This window comes from Corvus kubaryi, unplaced genomic scaffold (genome assembly GCF_017639235.1).
Source record: "Corvus kubaryi isolate FWS band 111438036 unplaced genomic scaffold, C.kubaryi_AGA036_p1.0 72, whole genome shotgun sequence".
Taxonomy (NCBI): Eukaryota; Metazoa; Chordata; class Aves; order Passeriformes; family Corvidae; genus Corvus; species Corvus kubaryi.
Window position 1 is genome coordinate 1,283,676 of NW_024582060.1, and position 27,638 is coordinate 1,311,313.

At 43.1% G+C, this 27,638-nt stretch overlaps 1 protein-coding gene across 22 annotated transcripts in view; it reads left to right on the forward strand.

The window, feature by feature from the left end:
• The window catches only part of CACNA1C (calcium voltage-gated channel subunit alpha1 C), a 464,262-nt gene that overhangs the window by 33,861 nt on the left and 402,763 nt on the right, over positions 1–27,638 (forward strand). The window contains exon 1 of one of the 22 annotated variants that reach the window (XM_042050195.1): positions 7,690–8,407. The exons of the other annotated variants lie outside the window; for them this stretch is intronic. Within the exon in view, the coding sequence (XP_041906129.1) occupies positions 8,359–8,407 (49 nt within the window). The 5' untranslated portion in view covers positions 7,690–8,358. Of the gene's footprint in view, positions 1–7,689; positions 8,408–27,638 lie in introns of those variants that run through there. 22 annotated transcript variants of the gene reach the window in all.

Consider the following 27,638-nt stretch of genomic DNA (forward strand, 5'->3'; position numbering starts at 1 on the left):
TCTTTTCTTTTCTTTTCTTTTCTTTTCTTTTCTTTTCTTTTCTTTTCTTTTCTTTTCTTTTCTTTTCTTTTTTCTTCTCTTCTTGTGTATGTTGGGAGCTTAGCTTGGTCATTCATGGTCTCATGGGGTTCTGGAGAGGCAACTCTTATAAACTAGTGTACACATTGATGGCATTATAAAATAACTGAACTCTTAACCATTTCTGCTGAGGAAATATAAATAATTCCTTCAGAACATGTGGAAACAGTGAGTAAAGATTTTAAAGTTGCTTATTGTTTTATTTTGATTGTCTTCATGTTTAAGCAAAGATGGGCAAATTAAAAGGCGAGACATAAATAAACTGTTCTGATTGCATGTTGGAGGGGTAGTTTAAATAACAGTCAAACATTTTTCTTGGCTTCTAAAGCTTCAGATTTTTTGGAGAAACTGCAAACATAACATGAACATTTCTTACACTATGTTGATTCAGAACCTACTACCTTGCTGTGTTATCCTCCAAATCAAGAAATGCTCTCGACTTTGCTGTCTGTCACTTCACCTGTTTTTCTGCTTCTGTTCCATCAAGGTTCCACTGCAGCTGAGGGAGCTTTGGAGAGCACATATTCAGGCAACCACCCATTACATGTTGCTACAAGTATTTGGAATTATTTTCAGCAGTCTTGGAGCTCACAGTCACAGCCACACAACCATTTTTAAATTAAAGCTATTTGAATAATAGCTTTATTGTTGTGTGCAAGCCCAAATCTGTGCAACTGAAGCAGGTTTAATTTATCCAGTGTTCAGGAACCTTTAATATCTCTCCTGCAAAACACACTTCCAAACGCTTTGTTTCACACTCCCAGAACTTCTGTAACATTTTATTAAAGTCCCCCTAAATGACTTTTTGGATGTCCTAGGTGAGGGATTAGTCAAGATGGTACCTTAATGAAATACACAGCTTTAACATTGATGATGTAACCAAATCAATTAGGGTTTGTGTAGCGTTTGCTTGTGGTGTTTTGACAATTTTTTTTCTTTTTTTTTGAAATAAAGAGAGCTCTTTTGAGCAATCTCTTGGAACTAATTTTTGTTTTAAAGGGCAGTTTGCAAAAAATCAAACACAATGTTTAGGTGGTGCTGAGACAACCCTGGTTTGTCTGTAGTCTGCAGCCATACAAGTCTGGAAAATGGGGTTGAAATCAAACATTGCTACATGTGGAAGTTGTTTCTAACTTAGTGCCCTTTTTGAACTGACCACAAAATCATTGTTCAACTAAACACAATTACCAGCCATTTTAACAGAAGGCAATGGGAGAACTGCAAGTTGTAGGACAGACTTTAAGATCACACAAAAAAAAGTTGCTGCAGTTGAAACAGAGGCTGATTGCTGGATGAGTTGTGTTTTTCTTCATTTTGGAGAGAAATAATTGGGGGAAAAAAAGCCAGAGGGACACCACAAAGATTGCATTATAATCAGATACACTTACTAAGCAGTTCAGCCCTTCAGTATAGAAAGAGCCATTGTTGAAGATGAAATGTTGACATTGTATATCAGGCCAACATCCCAGTAACTGACTATTCTAACAAATTAATCTAATCATCTTCCTTGCAGCTGATACGTAAGATGGAGTATTTTTAGACCATTTTATCTCATTAGTGATTATTGCAGATCCTCCAGAATCTGTCAGAACTCCAAATTGCTGGCTTCCTTGAGTTTGTCAATAATTTTCTGTGTTGACAAAGCATATTTAAAAGTTCTGAATCTTTAAATTCCAAAAGACAAGGAAGGAACTTGGTCTTACAGCCTTCCCCAACATTAACTTTTTTCTCTTTTTTGAACTCAGTTTATGAATTTTATACTTGGAATTGGTTGTCCTAGCTAAATATGTTTTTCTGCATTGCCTTCTTATTTTGACTTTGTGTAGTTTTCATTGTTTGCTAATTAGGTCCACCGAGGTTTCCAAATGTCAGCATCATGTAATTCTTCCAGTCACTGTCAGGTCTTCCTCAACAACTTGCAAAAGTTTATTCTTTGAAGAATCCCTCTCTTCCAAAATAGTCTCTTTGTGCTTGCCCTGAATCTCAGCTTCTGTGTGGTTCTTAGTTGAGAGCAAGCTACAAACTACATATTCTTGTGTATTTTCTAGAGCTATGTTAGAAGATTAGAATGGTAGTAAGTTCTTAATTTTTGTTGTGTTAGCAGTGGCAAGTAGCAAAGATACCCTCAGGAGTGTGCATGATTATTTTCACTGATGTAGGCTGATTGGATGAAAATTTCATTTTTCATTGTACATCTCCTTGTAGACATTATAAATTCATGTCTTTTGTTTAACTGGTGATTTTAGACTATTATTAACAGCAATAATTTTGCTCTTTTCTCTCTTTTTTTTCTCTTTTTAATTGGCAGAAGCTAATGAACCAATGCTGAATTTAAATCTCTTTATATCAGTACATAACCAGTCTAGATAGACTCAGTTATTTCTTATTGAAAGTAGAAACAGTGCAACACTTTTTGTTAAGTTTGAGTCTTTCCCTTAAGCTGTAGTGGCAGAGCCACCAAATTTTTCCTCCTTGAGGAACAGAGAATGCTTTTGTATTTAAATTCTGCAAAGGTGTTCAACCTTCCTCCCTGGCCAGGTACCCATGATGGTGATGGCATAATGAAAACTGCCAGAAGTTCTTTTCAAGTCCGATAAGCATAGCTGCATTTATATTTTAACGTGGGTCAAATGTCTGCTTTGTTGTTTCAGAGAGTTCAAGCAGTTGTTTGCTGTTACACCTTGAAACTGTGCGTGGACTCGTACAATGCTGCCTGGCCATAAACATCAGTCACCTCTTCCCATGGTGACTTCTTCCTTTTCTACAGCTGGGATTAAAAAAAGCACCTCTGCCACCACCCACTGAGTCACAGACCACGGCTGAAAGCTAGGCTAGCCAGTGAGATGTGAATAAAATCCCACTTGCACACATCCAGGTTACTTTCTAGAGGCTTCTGCAGTCTAGAAAAGCAAAACCTGCTTGAAGGCTTTCAATTTCATCTACTTCCTTCTCTTCTGTGTCTAATGACCATTTATTCTCCTTCCTAGCTGCTTCCTACCCAGCTGTCAATTACTTCATTCTTTCCTTTTTCCCCCTTAGATCGAATATTTTCTGTCACTTACCAATACTGGGCCTTCATGTGCTTTAGTGGACCATGCAACTACCTCACTAATAATTTCCCTTCTAGCTTTTTGTAGTTGCTTGACAACATTTAAATGTAAATATAAAAGCTAGTGACTGAAATTTCAAAGCCTAATAACCACTCCTTTTAATTTGAATATGAAAAATACAGCTAAGTTCCTCAAGCTGACTTTGAAAATCAATCTTTTTTACTGTATAAAATTTCAAGAGTTCCTGTGTGTATGTCACTGTTCCAGATTTTAAGAAGGGAAATCACCTAGAAATCCTGATCATCAATCTTCTCTTTTCCATCCATCCCAGATTTTTTTTTATCTTGAGAAAGTCTCCTGTGTTCTAGCTAGCTGATAATTTTGAAATGTCTGCAGTTTCCTGACCACGCTTGGAATAGCTTTAGATAGCTCTATCAGTTGCTTTCATTTCAATTAAAATTGAGCAACCAAGAAAAGTCAAATAAAGAACATTTTTATAAATCTATATTCATAGGTTCAAACAGGTATTTTTTTCCATTAACAAATAAGAAGTTCAAGTGTAGAGGATGATACGGTTTTAGATGATATGTACGTCAAAAGAATCAAAAATAAATTGGAGAACAATTCACAGTGCTCCTGAAATATGAGAAAAATTTGTTATCATCAATATTTCATTTAAAAGAAAAAAATTACATTGCAGTCATGCAACAGCAGCAAATACTCAATATTGGTATTATCCCGTGGATGGACCAACAGTGCAGTGTTGTCAGAAAGGGCAGAGGTTGTCAGGAGTACCATGCTGCTCGTGCACAGTGATTCTTTAGGGTACCCAGGGCTGCTCAGGCTGTTGCTTGAGGCTGGAATGGCCACTAGACAGAAACCAGAATTAGTGACATGTTCGCCTTTGAAGGAAAGGAGGGTCGGACTTCATGCAAAGACTGCATTGTGTTTAGATCCCATTTATTTGAATTTATGGAAAAAAAGATATCCCATAGCCTTCAGGGCAAGAAAGTGCAGATTCTTATGGGAAGCCTTCTCTGTTTGTTGGCAGAGGTGCAAAACCTAAAATCTGCAGGGAAAAAACACCTTTCAGCAGAGTAATACAGAGCTCTGGCACTGTTTTCTCTGAGCTGGCCCTGGAAGGAATTGCATTTGTATTGTGAGCATTAGTACTGTTTCTGGGATAAAATACATTTCTTTTCCACTTTTGAATAATTTACCCTTTTCTTTTAGAGTAGAAGGCATTACTGCCAAAAGAGTGTGAGCATAATCTACTGCAATTAGACAGCCTGTGCAGTAGGCCCAATGAAAACCCTACATCATTTTAGAAGCACTGAGACTGCTTAAAAGAGCCTTACAAATAATGTTATAAGTTACAAAAATAGTTCAGTGCAGAGTTTTTGCACGCTCTGCTCTGTTTCTAACCCATGGCTTTCCGGCCCCATCGTTCCACACAGCATGGCAGTAACTCCTCCTTTGGGAGCCAGGGAGATGCTCTCCTGCTCAACATTCAGGTGATTTCTGCTCTGAAGACAGAGGCAGGTCCTGCTACTGGATTTTGATGAAGCTGTTGTGGCCAGTATACTCTTTATAAGGCTGGATAAGAGGGAAGGGCTGCATGCTGTACACAGAAGAAAACATTCCTGACATGCAGAGTGGACTTGCACGTTCACAGTAGGTGCCCTACGAGTCATTTTTTGATGCTTTATAACTTTAAATAGCAGTTTTCCAGGAATCTCTGGCTTGGTGCTTTGTATGGCCCTCATCACAATTGTTCTCAGAGCGACTGGAGAACAGTTTTTCTTCTTGCATGGGATAGAAAATTTATGTCTCCACCTTTGGGAGGCCTAAGGCTGAATGTACGTTGGATCATTTGTGCAATCTATTGTCATGTGCTTAGAGGAAGTTCACAAGCGCAGAAGCAGGCCACTGTGAGATACCCTTGTGTCTGATCTGTCCATTGTCCATCTTCCCTCCAAATCTGCTGGCTGCCCCATCAGGCAGGGACTAACAACTTTTGAATTTGTTTGGTATTGAAATAATAATTCTTTCATGATTTTCTTTGAAGATGATCTCTCACTAGTGCACTCCTCTTTGGGTGTGTCTGTGAGGATTGAACTCTGCAGAAGGCTAATTTTCCTAGCTTCTGTGAAGGCTGACACCTCAAGTTCCTTCCTGATGGAATCAATATTAAATGTGCATTTCAGTAATCACATTAAGGAAAAGTCTTACAAGCAGCTTTACTTCACATGCCACCTCCTTACCAAGCCTGCTTGCATGGACTGCATCTCCTTTGTGTACTTGGACAATACAAATTGTACTTGGACAAAACAAATACTTTTAGGGGAAGGTGTGATGTTCACTCTTACGCCACCTGATCCATTAGCAGGATCTTTCCATCTTAATCCTACAACCAGTTTCTTCCCATTTCTCTGCATAGGAAATGATTTTATTAGAATTGCTGAGTAAGGAAACCTCAAGTCATAGTAGAATTTTATTTATGCTGGAGAAATTAATGCCAGCTAATAGCCTTGTTTCTTGTTCTATTTTTCTTTGGTATTTGATTTTTGGTAATTGGCCCAACTTGTGTCCTACTGTGGGAGCTTGGCAGAGAGAGAGGGATAAAGAACGGAGAAAAAGATTTGTAGGTGTCAGAGACAGCTTGTGTATGTGCCTGCATACATATGTGAGCTGGCATAAAGCAGGGCTATGTGGATTTTAACTGTTTAAATAATACTGTACATAAATCTTTAGCTAGCTGAGAATGTGACCTGAGAATGGCAAAAGAAATATTTACAGGTGCTCCACCAGTGTCTGATGTCTGGACAGGGGTGATCAGCATGTGCTTACTTCCCAAGATACTTTGTCCATGCAAGGGTGAATCACCCAAGACTCAGTTGACTCATGGATGGAAAAAAATGGAGTTAGCACAACCCAAAATGGCAAGGATTTGTGGTCACAAGGAGAAAAACAAAATCTACATTTACACAACAAATGCAGGCAGCGAAGGATTTTCTATTCAGTCTTTTTTATAATGGTGAAGGGAGGACTTGACTTTTTTTAAGAGAAGGAAACTTGAACTGAAAATGAAAGCCAATATATTGCCATTCTACCTCTAGCTGTGATCTTGCCTGATCTGGTAAGTTAAATGGGTAAGTGCATGTGACATTATTAGAGAAAAACTAGGCAAGAGAGGACAGAGTATTTTAATTGCTCAGAGGAACTCTTCCTCCTGAGTCAGAAGTAAAGCTGTGCCTCTACATGCTGTCAATGGCAATATGGTGTTGGTTAATTACCCTTTGAATAGCATCTAATGCAGAAGTTTTGATGATCAGTGGTTATTAGGAACCAAAATGACCTTTATTTAGAACAAGTGATTTGGCTGCATCCAGTTTTCGGTAAGTGCTTTACATCTATTCTAGTTTTTCTTGTAGTTCCAAATGGGTGTGGGATTTTTTTGTTTCTTTCCATAAATCTGTTAGGTGGTGATGCTTTCTGTAATATTTTGAGCTCCAGCTGAGAGACAGCTCAATTAAAGTGGTGGGGAGGAAGCCTCATGAAGAGATGGATATTTGATACATCCCACTGAAATGTGTTTGTAGAGAAGGCGCTGAGTTTGTTCAGAAGTAATTCCTTTACAGGGGTATTACCAATTGTAAATACTCTTTTTTTTTTTTCTAGTTAAAATGGAAAACCACTTGAAAGGAAATAACCACGGCGTTTTAAGCTCCACAAATAGTATTGCATGCATGTGCTGTTAGGTGGATGCTGGGTTATGGTGAGAACCTACAGCCACGGGTTTGCAGGTAGGACAGGGTATTCCAGGTGTTCACCTCCGTGGATGTCAGAGTGCTTTAGTTCTTCAGCTTGTGGCAGTTTCTGCAGTGGTTCTGAGAGGTGTTTCAGAACTGTGCATCTCTTGTTTAACATGGCAGCTCGGAGAGTCCAGATAGCTTTAACATGTACTGCATTCAGTTCGCATTTCATTTTAGAGGAGTCATTTCTGCTCTCTGCGGAGGCTTCAATTACAGAGGGCCAACTGACAGGCATAATTAAGGCAAGTGGTGGGATACCAGCGGAGCACTTTGGCGTTTCCACCAAGGATTTTGCAAATCCTAGCTTGATTAATCTGTTTAAACATCTGTGCATCCTCTCGTCTGTGCAGCTCACCCCCGGGCATCTCTCCCTTGCGCTGCCTGCCTACCGTGCCTGTGTCTGCCTGCTCGCGGGGGCTCAGGCGGAGCCGCAGCCGCTCTGCCGCCGCGTTCAGCGCTCGCACACGATGCGAACGGCTCCGTGCTCCTTGCAATGCAGCTCACACTCGCATTCCGTGGCGGAACCGCAGGGCAGAGCCCACACTGTTGAGAAAGCGGATCGCAGCGGGGCGCGGTGCCGGGGCCGTGCCGCTGTCCGGCCGCGCCGCCGCTGCCCCTGCCCGGCCAGCGCTGCCCCGGCCGCCGCCCCCGGGCCGGCCCCGCCGCCGCCCCCTCGCCGTCCCCCCGCTCCTCCGGCAGCCGGCTCCAGCTCGCCTCCTTGACGTCATGTCTGTAGCCAGGCTTCAGCAGGCGCAGTGGAGGCAGGCAGCGTGTTAAACTTTCAGATCAAGTCCGGCGGCTCCCAACGCCGTGCGCGGGGAGCTGCGTGCAGCCGCCGCAGCTGGAACATCTGGAAGCGTTCAGTGTGTCTGTCTGTCGGCGAGAGGGAGAGAGCGGGGAGCGAGCGCGCTGAGGGAGGGGAGGGAGTAAGGGGCTGGGACTGTGCTCTCTTCCTCTGCAGAAACAGCTCCCTGCCAACACAACGCGCTCAGAATGGCTTTGAAGAGGAGGAGCAGCAGCGTTTGAACATCTCCCTTTTTTTTCCGCTCTTCCTCCTGTTCTTACTCTTGTAGTTGGTGGATTTTAAAAAGACATTTAACCCTCAGAGGTTTGTTCTGGATGCTTTTGCTTTTTTCCGTTTTTTTTTTTTTCCCCCCTCTCGCGTTTCCCCCCTTCCTGTTCTTTTTTATGGTTTAACAGCCAGAGGTGCTGTGCTAAATTCTTGGAAGGGGCCCGGATGTACTGAGGATGCATTGCAATTTCACTAAAGGAGGCAGTAGTGGAAAGGATCAGTTTTTGGTGTTTGATGCAATAATGGGAATCAGGTAATAATAAAAGGGGAAATTCTGCAGCTCCATTCTTCCTTGTATCTTACCAAGCCGATTTTCGGAGGGATTATTCTGGACTCGTTTTAAATGGTCAATGAAAACAAGAGGATGTACATTCCAGAAGAAAACCATCAAGGTAAGCCTGAGATTTACCTCCGAGGACCTAGCAACCATTCCCTACCCTGCCCTTTGTCCCTTATCTCTCGGTTCAGCTCAGCCGCTGCCAGCGCCGGAGGCGGGCGCGGGGCCGGGGCAGAGGACAGCCTTTGACACCGGGTTCCATTCGGAGCACACAGCTCCCCTCGGCCGGGAGACCCCCGCAGCCCCTCGCGGAACGGCTGCTTCTTAGGAAAGCCTGGGCAAAGAAAAGTTGCTTTAAGTCGCCGTCGTCGCCTTCCCAGGCGAAGGGGCGAGGAGGGGCGGCCGGCGAGGGGGCTGCGCGCTGGGGCCGGGGGCTCAGGGGAGCCGCGGAGCGGCCGCTCCTCCGTGTCAGACGAGGATTAACTCGCAGGGCGGCCGGGATTAGGGGATCTTTCCCAATTAACGTCGTCCCGGTCCTCCTAGCCTCCATCTGGGTACGGCTTCCTAAGGCACCGGGAGAGGAGCCCTTCCCTTCTCTTACGCTATTTCTAATCTCTCACACGAAAGGGGAGGGGAAGGGAGAATTATCTGTTTACACACATATGCACCATACATGCGCCCATCCTGAGAGAACGAGGGACACCGGGGGTGCCTGTATTAAAATTAAAGTTGGGTTTTACTCGGGGCAGTGATTTCTCGCCGAGCTCCTCTCAGGATCGCCTGCATCATGGATACCAACCCGTGCTGTTGCTCCTCGGCATTAGCAAATGTCCCCCGCTATTCCCTGTAGTAAAACTTTGTTTGTCCAAACTCCAGAAGCCTTCCCCCACCCCCCCCGCCCAAGCCCGATGTGCCGTTCCTGGAGTTATTTTTATCCTGTTACCTGCATGGTGTCACCCCCTCCCTTCCCTTCCCTCCAGCCCTGGCTGCACACACACGTCGGTGTTGCAGAGCAGGCAGAGCCATTTCCTCCCCTCGGCGAGGCAGGAGCAGCGCTCCGCCGGGAGCGGCTGCCGGGGTGTCTCTCTCTGCACAGCAGAGCCCCCCACCCCGGCCAACTTCTTCCTCATCTCCCCCTCGCCCCCCGCCTGCTGCTCAGGGCAGCCCCTCCCTCGGCCGGTGACAACTTCCCCGCTGACAAACGTGCCCCCGCCCGCTGGCATCCAACACCTGCTCCGGGGCGAGCCCCCAGGTACCCCCGAGTGCCTTGGAGGGGCGGCTGACGGTGCAGCTGGGGAGGGGCAGCAGAGCTGTGGCAGCCCTCAGTGGTGGAAGGGTAGTGGGGTTTTAAGAGATAACACCACCCTCCTTCCGATTAAATACAGATTAAAAAGAATAAAACCACCCGGCACCCCCACCCCTAACCACTCCATCGAAATGAGGTGGGAGGGGAAAGGAAGCAGCCCCTGATCCAGAGTGCTTCTTCCAAGTGGGAGCGAGTCTGCAGCGCAGGCATTCAGCAGGCATAATTGGGCTGCTCTTCCTGGTCCAGAGCTGATAAAGTGGATGAAGAGCTCAGCCTCCATAGCAATATGCCAACGCTATGGCAACCTAAATCCAGCTCCCTCCTTATCAGCTGCAGTGATTATATAATTGGAGGAACAGTTTTGCATCTGTCTCTTGATGCGGATTGTCATTGCTTGCAGGTGAAAGAGCAACTTCTAAAGCAAACAGAAAATCAGCCAGGTGGAAGAGAGTTCTGTTCCCTAGTAGTGCTCCGGCTGCCATTTATTTACAATCTATTCTTATTTTGTGCAAACAGCACCTGAAAGGTTAAATTGATCAGTAGTCAAGAAAACCTGGTGGTGAGGAGATGGGAGCAAACCAATCACAACGTGGAATGGAGCTATTAAAGCAACCACAGATTGCTAGTTGCAAGGTAGTGATAGGAGGGGAGTAGAAGATGAAGCCAGGTCTGGGATCCTGGTCTGCTCCTCTCTTCTGCCGTGGAAGACTGATTTGGATCAGTCCTTACTCTTGCATCCTGCTCAGCTGCTGGCAGCAAGGTGAATGTTCCAGGTACTAGTGGCGCAAGGTAAATTTTGATGTCTGTTCTTGAAATGTGACTGACACAAGTAGGCCTCTGCCAGCAGCTGCTGTCTGCACAGGACTGGTATCAGTCAGCCCCTTCTCAGGCTACCTGGGCAGCAGGGGAGCTGCTGTAATGTAGCTTAAAGAAAATAATTAAATAGAGCATTGAGAGGCCGTTAGTGACATTGTGAGAACTGTGGGGAAGAGGAATTGTATTTGAAAGTGCTTCGTGGACTTCTTAACTGCCAGCTTGGGTAGGTTTGCAAGATACTTGTTTTACACTTCTGAATGTGGCTACGTGTCCTGAAAATCTTCGACCCTGAAGTAAGAATTTCCTCATTTTTTTGGATGTTAAGCCTGCTGTGCTTTCATTGCAGTCTCCTATTGCACAAAAGCAAGTAAATAGTCTGTTATTTGTTGATGCTGAGACACAACGTTCCTTTTCTGCTGCTCAATGGAGTATTTTTTTAAAATAATAATTATTCGTTAATAGTGTTTGTCTAGAAAATTACAAAGCCCCACCCAAGAAGCACCAGCAAAAGCTTCCAAAACTAACTACATCCCATCTACTGCACATGTGGGCTGGGTGGAATTCTAGATGGGCATCTCCAGCGCCTTCCCTCGTAATACTTTTGAAAACTTGCTCTCTCAACGTAGAAAAAAATAGAGAACCAGTTCGCAATCCCACGTGTTGCAGCCCCCTCCAGGCAGGGAGCGAGCGGAACGAGCCCGCCCGGCTCGGACACCCGGCTAACCTGGGCGCCGGCGGGACCTGCGCGGGGCGGATGGGGCAGGACGGGAGCGGGGGGCTGCGGTGGGGCGGGGAGCGGGGGGTCCCGGGGGTCCTGGGGAGCGGGGTTCCGTCCAGCAGGGTCTCGGGTTGCGGGGTCCCGGGCTGCGCTCCCGGAAGGTGGCGGTGCAGGGCCGCGGAGGCCGGCGGCGCGGCGGGAGGCGCTGCCCGGGATGCCGCAGCCGGCTCCGCGGGCACGGGCAGGTGCGGCCCCGGGACACGGGTGCCCATCCCGGAATAGAGCCCCTGGTAGGTCATTTATTCCGCACAGGAATGAGCCTCTGAGTGGAAAGCCGTTTCTGATGCCGTGCCTGAACTATCCTTCCTTCAATTTCAGCTAATGCCTTTGGGCTTTGTCCTTATTGCATATTTTGAACAGATTTCTACCTGCTGCTTGTAGAAAAGAACCCCCTCAGGTATTTGTCAACCATAATTAGGTCTTCTTGCAACCTCCTTTCCTAACCTGCACATACCCTGTTCTTGAAATGTTTCCCCTGTAAGACACTCTTTTCATAGTCCTTGTATCTCCTGTATCTGTTAAATTAAGAACTAATTAGTATACCCTTTATTTCTCGGAAGCCTATTGATAGCGAGAGGGTCAAGTCACAAGCACAGTCCCTAATGCATTTTCTGACCTGAAATGAGGGTCAAACCCACAAATATTCCCCTTAACTTTGCAGGTATAAATAGAGATGAGTGTGTACACTTCACAGCTGATTTCAGTTGGAGGCTTGAAATCTGTCTCATGCTGTGCTGCAAAACAAAACCATTGGCTATAGGCACTGGAATTTATTGGATGTTTCCTTTAATTTTCTGCTCTATTTTCAGAATACCAATTTCATTTCCTGTTTGCTTTGGGGCACAGGAAGTGCCCCAAAAGTTCATGTGTAGGAGAAACCACGCTCTTTCCATGGTGACAAAGTGACCAGATTGGCAAACTTAGTCGTCATGTTTGAGTATTTGTTCTTGTGCTCTTCTTTTGCTGTAAAGGTTGGTCAGAGTAGGTATTAGTCATGGGGCATAAAGAATTTCCATGTGGTCTGAAACAGCTTATCTTCAGGATTTTTGGAGAAAAAGAGTCTGAATCACTGTTTAAAGATGCAGTACTAGAATTCCAACTTCCCCTGATTTGACAATAAACACTTGTATTTATGAAGTATCATCTTCTGCCTCAAAGTACTTGGAACTTTAGGTTGGTACAAAGCATTTAATTCAATATAATGTGAAATAGCAGTGTAATATAAAGATATTTAATGCATGTTAAGTAACAGTACTTAAACATTCTGCATAACACAGTGCACTGCATTTCATTGTGAAAGTTGCCAGTAGAGTCTTCGGGAAGGTATTTAAGTGCTTTCAAGCATTTCCTATCCTTAAAAGGAGTATTTAAGTATCCTGCTAAAGGCATGGAATTTAAAGTATATACTTTTGAAAGGTTTTCTTTGAAATTATCTGCAGTCCCAGAGACCACTTTGGTTAGGTCATCATCAGTGCTCCTGCTGACTGGTTCTTCCTGAAGTTTGCACTGCTGTCATGAGCTCTTACCTGGTGTGCTCTCTGCAGCCAAGGCACCCTTATGAACCCCCTCTTGCTTGCATCTCTACTCTGCAATCAAATATGGTTTTTGGGGTTACATCTGAGTAATTTGGTGTGGCAGATGTGACACAGCCTAGCCATGTGGAATTAATTTATCCTAGTGAGATATTTACTTTGAATTATTTGTCCTCATCTTTTTGTTTTGTTTCCTCAAAACACTTCAGAGGACATGTTCTATAGCTGCAGTGCTGCCATGTATGTTTAGTTTTGGCTTACTTGCTTTCAGTTTTGTGGAAAATGGTTCAGCATCCATGCTTTAAATAGGATTTGTCTGAATGGCAATCACTCTTAAATTTACTTCTTGTGTGTGTGTATTGTCATTGTGGCCATTCGAAGTGCTAGGAAGTGTCTTGTTTAACCCTTTCGGAGAGAGAATGAAAGGAACAGAGTCATTCAAGTTCAGGAACAGCAAATAAAAGACCTCTTCTGTGCAAGTGTTCTCTAAATTTATTGACTATCAACCAGCATAACAGATGTAACTGTGTGCAGTAAATGTCTCTCTTAAATTATTGAACACAACGAATCAGATCAACACCAAAGAAAGCTTTTACCAGTGGCAGACATATGCTTTACAAAACATAATGTTATTAAATGCTTCAATTGCCTATATTTTTTTAAAACTGTACGCACACCCAGTATATTTTTTGTCAATCATTTATCTGAAACACTGATTTTATTTAGGTAGTGGGGATGATATGAATTTGAGAGCAAGTGTATTCATTAAAATGTTTATTGCTGGATTTCAGCATCATTAATTTTACAAAGAGGAAATGCTGTTAAGGGTTCAGATGTGTTGGTGGCCACTGAACACTTTTCCTTTTTCTGGTAGTTCCTCTATCACCCAACATAAAATTGGCATTTCTTCTTTGTAATATTACCAATGACAGTTTAAAAAAAAAAAAAGAGTTACCATTTTTGGAAATTTTCTGTTTCATTGGAGTAAAAGCATCACTGTGCATTTAAGCTACTTCAAGCTTTATTTTTTTTTCCTCAGCCTTCCTTTTTTTTTCTAATGAGAGAGGAAGTCCCAGCCAGTCCTCAGTGCAGAGAGGGCAGTGATGGGCTCCCAGTGCTTCTGCCAGAGAGCAGCTGTGGTTTCAGGTGGTGGAGTGGGCCTGTTGGGATCTCTGATACCCAGGGCTGAGGTTATACGATCACAAAGGCAAGTGTTGCTCTTGCAAGGTTGTTGTGGAACACGCCAGGGTGCAGCTGATAGTAAATAGAAACCTTCTTCTGAAAGAGTCCCTGGAAACGTTTCTGTCAGTTTCTATAGCTGAGATGTAACTGCGAGAGGAGTATAAACTTCTTAAAGAACTTGAGCTGGTTTTGGGATAGGTCTGTTCCAGCTGGAAGAGTCACAGGTGTCTCTGTACCACGTATGGAGATTTCCAGAACAAAAGACCTGGCCAAAGTTCCCCCAGAACCCCAAATACAACATTAGAGATTGCATGGTTTGGATTAGGTGCATTTGCCAGTCTGTGAGAGGTGTGGGGTGGCAAAAAAAGGAGAAAACATTAATATATGTGTCATAGAAGGTGACAGAAGATTTGATGGAATCACATTTTGTCTTTATTTGGTCAAATTGGCAGCTGGCCAGGCACCAAGGTTGCGTTATTGCAATCTAGAGCTGAGAGGTTATTAGCACAGCTCCTCCTCAAGAGGAGATGAGATTGAGGAGAACTGACTGCTGCTGGCTTTGAAGGTGGTCTGCTCTGCGTGTCACCTTCCCCAGCACCCTTCCCAAAAAGAGTTCTGGGAGGTGCTGCTCTCACTGGCTCAGCTTTCACTGCAAAAATTGCATTTCTGGGAAGTGAGGATTAAATGAAATGGTGCTGTGTGATGGAAGGGACCTGCTGAGGCTGGGTGGTTCAACACCCTACTCCAAGCAGATCTGACTAGGTGGGGTTGTCCAGGGCTGTGTCCTGGCAAATCCTGAGTGTCTTTGAGGATGGAGCTTCCACAAACTCACTGGGCAGCAGAGTTTAACTACCCTCACAACAACAACCAAACCAACTCCACACGTTGTTCCTGGTACCTGCTCTGGATGTTTCAATCCGTACCTGTGAAGATGGAGAGCTCATTTCCGAATGGCACCCGACAGCTGAGCTGCTGCCACGTCTCTGTGCTTAGTCAGACACAGAAGGTGTCTGAGGGCCTTCTGCCTCAGTGCATCACACCAGTTTTGGAGCAATTTGCCTTTCTGGGAATCTCTGGGATGTTAAAGCTTATACAGGGATGCTAAAACTGTGTATTTGTAGAGGATCTCTGCAATTTTCCTTTTTTTTTTTTTTTTTTCCCCTGTATGTGTCTGTGTTTTTTTTCAGTCCCACATGTAAGATTCTAAATTTCAGTGGCTGTCTCAGCAGGCAAAACATTCAGAATTCATGAAAAAACACCAGCAAGTTGAGTGTCCTTCAACAGCTGGGAGAAATTAGCAGAGTACCAGTTGAAGCTTTGTCTGTGGGGGGAGGGAGTGTTATTTAACCCAGCACCTGTCAAGAAATAAAGGAAATCCACAAGTCTTACCTGGGCACCAAGAAACTCAACAAATTTAGGAGGGAGGAAAAGTTTGCTTCTTTGATAAAAAGACAGAAGATTAAAATAAAATAATTATTCAGGGTGACTGGAAACTTAGTGGTTTTCAAACCAGACACAGTAATAAAACAAAAATCTGGCTAATTGCACAGGAACTCTTTTTGGGTTTTGTACATAAACCTTAAAGTTAATTGTTGCAAGGAAAATATTGTCTGTGAGCCACCTAACCTTAGAGAATAATCTATGATATATTTAAAACATGCCTTTCTAAATGGTATTGTTATTTATCTAAAATATTCAGGTTTTTAACCCACTATGTGTATGGTTGCCCTTGGGTATTTTGGAAAAAACAATTAAATATGACTGAACATGACATTATAATTACAAAGTAAATATGCTCTAATTGAGTAATTAACTCAACATTTCTTCCTAAAGGCATTGTAGGAACGAATTCTTGTTACTGATCAGATTTCAGAATCTTTATTCCAAAGGAGGAAAAAAAAAAAGCTTCCATTCTCCAAGATGGCTGGCTGGATGCAAGACTCCCTAAGATGCCTCAGTTTTTAAATGTAAAGTGTAATTTTTGAAATTTATTATTGATACATCAGATATTCTTCCAATGTTTTTTGTCAGATGAAATTATCTTTTATATAGACAGACTACTTGTGTCTCTTTGCTTGTAAGTCAGCTCAACTCTTTTAGGTAGCAGCTATATTCTGTTTCACGTACTATTGGCAAAAGTAATGATTCTGAAATTGAAACTGAAAGAATAATAATAATTCTGAAATGGAAATCCTGTGTGGTCTGGCTGTCAGTAGCAGAGTTCCTGAGTCATGGCTACAGGAATGCAACAATGAACTGTGTGAGAAGCAAATGCAATCTGTGTGAATAGAGGAATTAAAATTGATGTGTGCTGAAGACAGAGGGGAAGATGAATTATTGCACCTAAATACACTGCGTGGAGGATTCATGTTGAACCTTACTTGTGATGCAGGCTGACAAATACCAGGAAGCTGAAAGTTAAGAGTGATCTGTAATGCCCAACTTTGCTGGGTTTTCTATCTCGTAGCTTCCGTAGAGTTCACAGAAGAACGTTTTCCATGCAGACCCTAAATGTAAATATCAGACATTTGAATTAAGTACCAAGGGGTCGGATGGCCTGGGCAGGAATTTAACATGTTGACAGCAGAGTCAGCAGAGGAAGTCAGATAAACCCAAGGGTCATTAAGAAAACAGAGGAAATCCATGGTATTCCTGACTCTCTGGAGTTGTGAACAAATTGACTCATGCAGGGAGGAAAGCTTCACCTGTGTGCTGAAACTCGTGTATGATAATTAAATTGCCTATTATTGCTTTTATAAATTGTATACTGCCGGTTATTATTGCCTGTTATAAATTGTATAGATGCACAGAGTGTTTTCAGGTGTAATTTAAATTCAAATTGGTGTCTTTAGAGAGAAGTAAAAGGCATTTATGGGGTGAAAATTGAAAGTGATCAGGTTTAATTGTGGGTTTAATGGAACTTTAGTATGACTATATTCAGGAGCAATAACTAGGAGTAGATTACATGAAATTTTTACATCACTTTCACCTAAGCGAAAATTTTAAGTGGAAAGCCTGAGATTTGCAGACATCAATTATGTTTGGTGATGGCAGCACCAAAGTTGAATTCATAGATCAGTGAATTTGTTGAGCAACAGAACTCCAGTACCTTGCCTGGCAGGTTCTCGCTGGCTTTGGCTCAATTGCACAAATTCTGTGAGTGTGAAATGTTTATTAGCAGGTGTTTGGCATGTGCTGGTCCTGCACACTGCTGAGGTCTCGAAAATTTTTCTCCATTGTTTTCTTTGAGAATTGTTTGCTATTTGTTTAGTGTAACAAAGCTTTTTGCTTAAATCAGAAATGAGCAAAATCCTGAGGGAATATGCTGAAAAAACAAATCCTTAATTTAGTGTTTTCGAGTTACGTTATGACCAAAAGAGTTAATAGTTGCATTTTAATTTCGGATTTGAAAGCAAATGCAATGGAACAGTGATGTCTGGCACTGAGCATCTCTGAGTAGCTCTTGTCTTTTCAGCCATTATGGCAAAAGTCAGAAATAAAAGCAGAGAGTGAAAGCCCAAGATGAGCATGGCTTGAATTCTTTTCTCTGCTTTAGAGCAAAGAGTGTCAAGAAAGATGGTAAGAGATGAAAGGCTGTGTCCCAACTTGCATGCAGTGATAAAAGCTGTTATGCATGCCAGGAAATCAGTCAAAAATAACAAGAGGGACTTGCTACTGGCAGTTCTTAAAGACAACCAAAGTGTTTTGAAATAAAATTAAAAAAAAATTCAGGTCTCAAACTTCAGAAAAACTGAGTATGAGCTTTACAGGTGCCTGGCAGAATCCCTGGGAAAGTATCATGGCACATGGTCAAATGTGAAGTGCTTAAAAAAGGATCTCATCTTGAGGCATGAATAATTCAACAAAACATTGCAGGAAGTTTTTAATGCTGATAATGCAACTTCTGCTACTTTCTATGAAACGTTGTGCTTAGGCATCTCCTTGAGTGCTTTTAATTTGTGATGTGGTTTACACAGCTTGGAGTATTTCTGTAGAGAGAGATGCATTTGACTGGAGCATACATCCTGCTGTTTCAGGGCAAAGCTCGTATCTAAATGAGTACATATGGGTCAGCAGTTCTTTATCTCTTTTTCCAGTACTTAGCATCCTTATTGAGAGCTCTGCTGTTATCTTGCTTTGCCTTGAACTTGCTCTTATTTCACCAGAACGCTTTTTTTACTTTTATTTTGGGGCATGCATTCCTGAGATTGTTGTCTGTTGTGCTTTAAGGTGGTTTCTGATGGAGAACATCAGTGCACAGAACATGGAGCTAGGTCTGGCTGGGTGCTCCTAAGGATGCTGTAGGGCCGGAGGACTCATTATTTGTGAGAAATACGGATGGGAAAGCCCTGTGTGGAGTCGATGCTACAAATATCAGAGGGAAGGAAATGCATTCTTTTAGCACATATCAGTGGTGCTTGATACTTCAAAAGGAATGTGATGTAAGCTCATCCAGATGGCTTAATACATTGGTGAATTTTATTACTCGTCTCCCTATGGCAGTGCTGGAATACTATTTTAGAATGCTATCTATTTAAAGACAGAATTACTGCAGAAGATGGAAAGCCCCACTTGTCATCTTAGGCTTTAGACCTCTAGTTCACGTAGCTTGTTGTTCTGATAACAGCAGTAGAAAGTATCTAAACCTGATTCTGCAGTTACAACATCATGAATTCTGACAGAATTTCAGATGCTGTTTGGGAGATTAACGTAAAGAATGGAGTATGGACATTTAGAGGATCAGAATGTACTCTAATTTATTTCTGTGGTAGGATGGAGACTTTCAGAAAGTCTCATACCTCCACAAAAGCTGTACTTCTTTGCCTTTGGAAGCGTGAATAAGAAATATGTTCTCTGAAGTTATTTATTTCCCCTCTTATATATTTACAGGGTCACAATCCCTGTAATATGAACATCTTCCAGGATTAAAAAACTCTCTCCATCTTCCCAGTGTGCAGGGTTAATAGGCTTGGAAAATTAATTTTCTCTTCCTTCATCAGCTATGTTGTGTGTGCTTATGTGAAGAGATTACCCTGGGAGGTGCATGCAAAGAAATTAATAAGGCATTTAATTTTCATAAGATCCATGTTATGAAATGGTGTTTAGTTACTGATGTCATCAAGCGTGGGCCAGACACAGCAGTACTGGGTGTCTGATCCCCGTGTCTGGGTGCAAATCAGGCAGAGCAGCCCCTGCCCAGGTCCTCCTGAGTGCACAAGCAGGTTTGGGTTTTGTGGTACGATTAGAACAACAGCTTGGGTATTTTGTCCTGGCCCAGCTGTGGTGATCAAGGGCAGGGCTCCTGATGGAGACCCCCGTGCCACTGTTGTGCCATGATTTGCATTATCCTGTTCCAGTTCTTCTGACTTGCTTTTTCTCTGTCTTTGTGTCTCCCTTCTCACTCCAGTGTTCTCCAGAATAAACAACCCAACCCTAGTTTTGTTGGTTTTTTTTTTCCCCACTGCACCAGCTTTTCTACCTCCATACCCAAATTTGGTGTTTCTGGTACTGGTTTTCAGTAATCCTGGCCTTATTTCACATTCCTAACACAGTTACCTGGGCACTGTTGTCCCTGTGGTACTCCCCTGTAGGACTCCAGCACTTTCCTCAACTAAGTGTGAAGTTTGTTCCTCTGTGACTCAGCTCCCTCTGAACTGTCTGGAATCTGGCCATTTCTCACAATGCCACCTGTAACTCTTGTCAGCTTCTCACTTTATTATCACTTCTGGTAATTTCTCATGTCACAGCCAGTAGTTTTCCATGTCCTGCTTGGTTACCCAGGCCAGGCTGAGCCTGCAGCCCTAATACCAATTATTCTGAGGACTCTGAACTTCAGTAATGAGTGCTGTGTATGAATAAGCAAGGAGGGTTCTCTTCTTTGCAAGTGCAATCTTTCCCTGGTGATGATCAGTTCTATAGTTGGGATGTAACAGCCATGGAAGGAGGCTGATGTCCTAGGAACTGGAAAGAAATGATCAGACAGGTTTATGAGGAGTCATTTGAATTTTGAACCAGGTGCTTTATGTGTGTGGTTTCCCTCTCAGATGTAAACTGCAGAGATAAAGTGTGTTTCTCTTGAATGTAGACATTGCCATGGTCCAATGGGAGTCTGATAGGAAAGGGAGCTGCTGTCTGGTCTCTCTCTGGGGACTGCACTGGTGTTCTGTGGTGTGCACACAGCCTACTTGGATAGGAGGAGGCAGACCTCTCTTTTCTTTCCAGATCTACACACACTCATCACTAGGCACCTCTGGGGCTTGAATAGCAACCTGGATACACAGATATTTCTGATTTTTATCTGCCATCTTTCCAGTGTGGGTATCATGAGGCATTTTTATGTTTGTTTCCAAATAGCTGGGAAAAATGATCTACTCTTGGGAACCATTAGAGAGTCTTTGAGATGTCTGCAGTTGCACTGTGCCTACACAGTTGAGTGTATATATAGGCAGAAGTATAATTTGCTTAGTGGACCAGAATGAATAAGTGACTGTGATTGGAGGGATCTAGCTGTGTTATAAAGGATTTTGAAAGAAATAGAATAGTATGAAATTAAAGAGAAATGGTCTGTGTTTCCAGATTGTCGTTCTTCATCTAGTAAAACTGATCATTTGGCATAGATTTCACTTTACCTCACTGAAGGTGCTTAAATTGCTTAGTTAGAACTAATCCTTTAGAGCTGGTGTGTAGTGAGTGGAGAGGAAGGCAGCCATGGCCAAAGAACATTAGAGATATCTAAAACAGGTGGGGTAGGCTGCTTTTTTGGGAGCTACTTAACTCTGCCTTGACTATATTGCTAAAGCTTTGATGACTAAGTCAGACTAAATGTCAGACTTTAGATTCCTAGAGCTAGTGAACTGAATTCTACCTTCTGCATGTGTGTTGATTTCCAATTCTGGTTGTCAACAACAGAAGCACGGTGTGAAGGAAGGACTTCTATGCCTGTATTAGGTTTAAGTCACCTGTCTTTCGGGTGCCCTGTGTGAAGGCAAATGCTTTCAGTGTGTGCTTCCTGCCTGAATGCATGCTGTTAAACAAAAGAAATTGGCAAAGACAAGCATGATAAGAAAAATAATAACCTGGGAAAAATCCCAGTTGGAAATTCATGGAAGCTGCTTCTCGAGGAATGTCCCTGTCTCCATCTAGGTTGAGAACAATTCATTTTTCCTAAGGTTGTGTTTGGGAGTGGGGGACTTTGTGAATGCAGACCAGGTAGCTTCAGGAGAGAGATGGGCTTCCCAGGCAGTGTCAGAGAGGGATGGCAAGCGTGGCAGGAGGCACAGCATCAGAGGAATTACAGTGCCATCAGTCCAGCCTTTACTCCCTGGCTGCTGAGTGTGGGCAGCTGAGCTGGCTGGGATGTACCAAACTCAGCAGGAAAGATTAGTAGCTGGGTAACAGCAGTGTGGAGAGGGTTCTCTGCAGTAACTCTGGTTGGTGTGGGCTGTGCTTTGGGGCGAACCAATGCAGCAGACCTGGGTTTGAGAGTCATGGACCACTCCTCCTCTAGCAGGGTCTCAAAGAGAAGATAAATGAGGTGTGAAATTCATTTGGTCTCATGAACTTGGTGACTTTGTTCAACTGTGGGCGTGTTGGCAGATGGGGTTCTGCCTACCAGAGCCCGGAGTGGCAGGTGGGGTGTGCTGGATCTGTGATTTCAGCCACAGGGAGAGCCCTTGTCCCTCCAGGACGCAGCCAGAGGAGTGATGCTTCTGGTGACATCAGAAGAAAAGGAGAACCTGTCTTGGCAGAGAAAGTTTTTATCATTGTAAATAAAGGGTGGCACACTCTTTCTTTATACCTTTGTGCTACTGTACAAAGAATGTGTATCCTTTCAAATGTCTCCCTCTCGCTGCCACAAGCGGGGACACAAAGTCTTTCTGTATCATCCTGTTGTCTCTTCAGGGGCTCTTTCCTCAGAATTTACGGCTCTGGCTCTGTCCTGCTGCCCTTTGCCCAGGCTCTGTAGTGCCCAAACACCTGCTGTGCCCCGGGAGAAGGGCTGTGCACGGCACCCACGGCGTGTGGGGCAGCTGTTAGAGCTTCCTGGAGGGCACCAGCGAGAGGCTCTCCCCACAGAAGCTGGAGTCTGCAGTGGGACAGACCAGCTCAAAGCAATGCTCGCCCTTCTCGTGGGGTGCTGGCGAAACAACTGAACTTTGTGAGCTCAGCTGTGGGATCTGAGTTTTGAAAAAAGGAAGTGAGGGGATGTTTTTTAATGAAATAACAGCCCTTAAACGTAGTATTTACCGTCAGTGGCTTCCGGTTTAATCTCTTGAAAGAAATCACAAACATATGTTTTGCCTCTTTGAAATGCTATTCTGTAATTTTGCATGGGGTTGTCTCTGATGTTTTCTGTCATCGTTTCACCATTTGCTTTTGAATGCTCATTTACTGTCTGTGCCTAGTAATGATACAATGACTCAAAACAAGAGGAAATGTATGGATTTAAGTGGGAGTAATTTACTTAAAATAATGTAACTGTTTTTGTAACACTGCTTTTCTGATTGAGCCATTGTACTGCAAATAACTCGAAATAAGGACAATGGGGATCCCCAGCCTACGTGAAAATGTTGCATTTGTCCCACTACAGGCCTCAACATGTTGCAAAAGATGCAGTTTTTTACAGAGACATTTCCAATTGGTGTACTTTAAATATCATCCTGATAGCTTTGAGCTTCCTACTGTCCTTGGGCTGTCTGTGGGTAACAGATTTTTGGGGACATCTGCCAAGCTGAAGAGTCTCTCCCAGAATCTAGTTTCTGATCTGAATTGTTTGATCACCAAAAGGGTCATTAGAAAATTAAGCAGACCTGCCCTGGGGAGATGAAGTGGAAGCGACCCCTGACATTTCACAGTGAAGTTTCCCCTGGTTAGGCCTCCTCACTGTCACCCGTGTACACCTTATTAGACATCCGAATTTGCTTAGTTACAGCTACCAAATATTGAATATTTGGTTATTCCATTCAGTTGGAAGGGTCATGAGGCGTGTCAAAAGCCTTTCACGTGCTCGTGCTCGTTAATTCCGATCAATTTTTTAAAACTCTCCCTTACGTAAGGCTAAACGGTTCAGCTATTTTTGGTCTCTCATTGAAGATATTATCCCGCTCTACATTTCTTACACCTCTTTTTTCTCAGTTCCTTAAGCTATTTTACTATTCTTTTTGAGGAGTGGGCTCTGGAACTGGGGCCTGCCATGTTGGGTTGCATGGTTATGCTCTGTACAGCCACACTCCCTGGACTTTTAGGCTCACACATAGGTTGAAATTCGTCCAGGGCTGTGTTTCTGTGTGCTGGTTCATTCTGTCCAGTGGTTAGAGCCAACAAGGACAAAGCAGCTCAGTCATGGAGGAGGAGTTAACCTGCATGCACCTTCTTCCTGCAGACAGGGAGGGCATGAGACTGATGGGAGACTCCAGAGGTAATAAGAGATTCTTAATCCTTGTGAATAGGCTGGATGTTTTGAGGTTTTCTGCTATGTTTTTGTTAGTTTGTCGGTTTGGGTTTTTGTGGTTTTCTTTTTGTTTTGATTCTCTAAGGAGCAGTAAAAACACAGAATCTCTTGGCCAGTGCTCAGATGCTGTCAGAGTAAATGGTTTATAGGAAATTTCCTGCTGCTTTTGTGATGCTGATCCTGCAAAGTGCAGAGCATCCCAAGAAAGGAACACAAAAGCCTCGGCTTTCACCGTCCTTGGTGTGATCTGCAAACTCTGAAGCCAGAGCTGGAGCAGCTGCCAGAGCCTTCTCTCAGTGGCAGTGCTCACACACAGCCTGCTGAGCTCTAATCAAGTGCTCTGCAAACCTGGTGTGGATCTGCTTGTGCCACCTTTGCTCTGCTCTGCGTAAATTCAGCAATGATCAATGGATCTGCTTCCATATAAACAGGAGCCTTTATTTTTAGAAAGAATCTCCAAAGACTGCCTCAAACACTTGTCTGCATCCACTGTAGAAAAGGTCACAGGGAAGCAGCTTAACAATCTTTGTATAGTCAACCAGTGACACAAGAACTATTTCGGGGTTCCGTGTGACAGCGTTGAGCCTGAGATGTAAAGCAGATGCTGATTTGCCTCATACAGGTGCTTGCAAAGATTGTCTCCTGCTAATTTTCCCCACCCCTTATTATCTCTCTCCCTTAGTTCCCCTCTTTGGTACAGTTGCAATCTTCTGATTAGTGCCTTGTTTAGTTTGGAAAGGCTCATAACTAGCAGGGCAAGCCAAGAGCTCTTGGTTCTGCATCTGTACATTAGACATGCTTAATATTTAGACTTGGAACATTCAGTGAGAAGATACCAGATAAAAAGTATTAGAGGAAAGTCTGCATGCTGGAAATAGAACCCATTACTTTAGGTACCAAACAACTCAGTTGAATTATTTTCCTCTATGCAAGGTTTGCTGTAAAAATATGACTCTAAATCTGTTATGCAATAATACCTCTGGATCACAAAGTTCTACTTTGAGTAAATGAATGGTTTGGGGTTGGGTTTTTTTGTTGTTTACTTATCTTTTAATGTCACCCTGAATATTAACTGAGCTACTGTTTTCCTTGGGTGTATAGCATGGTTTACATTCGTGTGGCTAGTGATTTGCTGTGGGTTTGTTTGAAGGGAGGTTCACAAGGGCTTGCTTTTCCTTGGTTTGCAGAGCATGTTGGATATAAAGCATCCCCCTGAGATTTTGTGGATGAAAGGAAATAGCATGGAAGAAGCTTTTATTCTTCCCTCAGTTCAAATTTTCCCTTTTTCTGCATGATCTTTTCCCAGCACCTTAATGATGCCAAATTACAAAGAGCCCTCCTGTTTGAATACTTTTATTGTGTCTAAAGTTGTTCAAAAATGAGAACATTAATCAGATGACTGAAATTAGGAGAAACACCAAACTTTTCTATTTTTACTTACTAAATTCTTAGGATTTGGTAGAACTTTTTGTATAATTTGTTTCAAAACTTTCCTCTTCAGTTGGTTTTGGTGATGTTTTGTTGGTATAATTGCAAGCAGTAGGGGAAGAAAAATAAATCACATTTTAAGAATAGAAAAATGTGGTTTTTAGAACACTAAGATTAATAGCTGAAGTCAAAGTCAGTTTTGACACTTGAAGCATCTTATAATACCTTTTCCTTTGAAACTGCCTGCATTTCAAGAAGGGAGTGCATCTTTAATTTATTAGGATATTGCATGCCTAATCTAAAATTAGGTAAATGCATCTTAAAATAAATTGTTGCCCTTCTGGAAAGCAGCAAACAGTTTTTAAGTGGCTGTTTTGTGTGTGTGCCAATGTCTGGTTTCCACTGAGGATAATGTAGTAGGTACCTCTGGAAATCAGAGAGATTATACACTGAGATGTATTTTTATATATATATGTGTGTATATATATATATATATATATTCATATATATTCTCCTGAATTGTATGCCCAGTAGCTGAATGAATCTTTGATTTGGGTGAGTTCTCCCAACCCCACACAGACTCAGAGGTAACAGTAAAGCTGCAAAGTGTGCTGCTGGAGAGCCAAAGAGGTCGATGAAATTTGCCCACTTTGAAGGAGGGGGCTGAAAAGGAGGAGGATGTGGAGCAGATGGCCTTTGGAGGTCCCTTTTAATCTGAGTTATTGTGTCATAATGCGGATTAATGGCTTCCTGGGGTGGGTATGGCACTGTGAGGGAGGGCTGGCACCGAGCTCTTATGGCTTGTATAGAAGGTAAATGTAAACTCTCCTTCTCTGCACTTGCTGAGCTCCTTCCCACAAACTCCGCTGCTGTCTGGCTTTGTGCAGCTGAACACTGACTCTGTGAACAGCAAGAGGAAGCAAAAGCCCTCAGCCTGTCAGAATTGCCACTGTCTATTGTTTGTCAGGGCTGATCTCCATTTAGATCTGGCTGCAAAAGTTTGATTTCTTTTTGTGTCGGTTTGGGTGAGTCTGTCTTTATAGAAATGTCTGTTGTCTGTAACTCAGATACAGACCTATATAGAGATCCCTTTGTGCTTTTTAGCCATCCTCTGCTGTAAATGGGAACAGACTGCTATTTCTGGACTGAGAATACTATGAGTTGTGGAAGAACTGTGATTGATTTTTCTAGGATGAAGACTATTGAGATTGCAGGCTTTGAATTATTTAGATCTCATATGCTTGTACATATTTTCCAAACTGTGTCACATGTTTAGGGCCAAAGGCAGCTACAGAATTGGGCTAAAAGCAGCTGCAGAGTTGCTCTCTACCTTGTGCACAAGCACATGTGCATGCATGTGCTCCCCTCAAATAAATGGGCATCATTTAATCTCATTTAATCCACTTAAATTTGTTGTGCAGTTAAACTTATGTTTTAGATTACTTCTGTACAGTAAGAGAAATTGGCACTTTGAGCAGCTGCTTTCACTTGTGTTTCAGAAATCCATCCTAAGGGTGGGGGAAATGATCCTCTGCACTGACTATGGAGGGGGTCTAGACCAAATCCCTTTTTTAAAATGGTTTGGGTAGGGTGAGGCAAACCAAATTCACAGGTTTGTGTATTGGTTTCTATCCCACTCTGCATTCTCAGACAAGGAATCTGGAGACCATCTAATACAGCGAGGATTATTTTTGAAGTGTAAGAGCTTAATTTCTGTAAAGAAGTTATATTTAGATTACTCACTAAGTGGAGAACAATCATTCACCAATAAGAAAATGACAAGCAGTTAAGATGACAGGTTTGTCAGAAGAATCCAATTTATTGAGTTACAGTTAATCTCCAGAGAAATTTTACTGAAGTCTAGGAAATCTCACCAAAGATGTGCTTGGGCCTAGGATCTGGAATGGTGGTAACAAGAATTTAGACAAATGGTGGAAAAAAATTGCATTTAAACAAGAAAGCTCTTTTTTGGTGTCTCCAAAAAGGAGGATCTGTGCCTGGAGTTTGCCCAGGAAGCCTGGTGTTGCTCCAAGAAGCTCACCGTGATGTGCGTGCATGGTACTGCAAAGGTTTTGTGCTGACAGGTGCCCTACTTTAGGCAGATGTATCAAAGCACTACCCCATGAGACATGTGTCTCCAGCTGCCTCAAGGTGAGGAGCTTTGGGCTTTTACTTACTTGCCCTTTGGTGTTGGAATTGCCCCTGTGCTCTGCTGGGGATTGTGCTATCCCAGGAGAAACGTGGGTTTCTGTAAAAACCCTTGCTAGCTGTTCCTTCAAACACAGGGCTGATTGGGTTCTCTCAGGCTTGTTTGAGACAAGTACAGATGCTGTTACCAGCACAAAGATGTTTGTCACTCCTCCTCTCTTGCTGTTTGTGGGTTTTATGGACGCTTCACCTAGCTGTGGTTGAAGGAAAGCGTTCCCTGGCTTGACTTCTGGTGCCACCAGAAGCTCATCCCAAGCAGCCGAAAAGGATTCTCTGAGAGTTTCTTTGGGCTTTCTTGTAGCTTGAAGGTTGCAAAAGAAAAAAATGCAAGTGTTTTGAAGGAAATTGCCCCCTTAACGCCTCCTCACCCTAATAAATTTATCTCCTAATAGAATCTGTGATTCAGCTGAGTTGACCTCTATCAATTATCACACCTTTCACATTAGACACTTGCCTAGGGGCTTATTATGTAGTAGGGTTCATGCTTCCCCCCACGCCCCCCCCCTTCATCCTCTCTAAAAAACCCCACCTCCCAGTCTGGTTCTCTTGAATCCATAGTTACAGAAGAGAAACTTCCCAAGCTAGATGGATTTTTGTGTCTGGTGAGAATTTTCAAACTTGGAGCTTTCTACTTTCTCCTGGGCA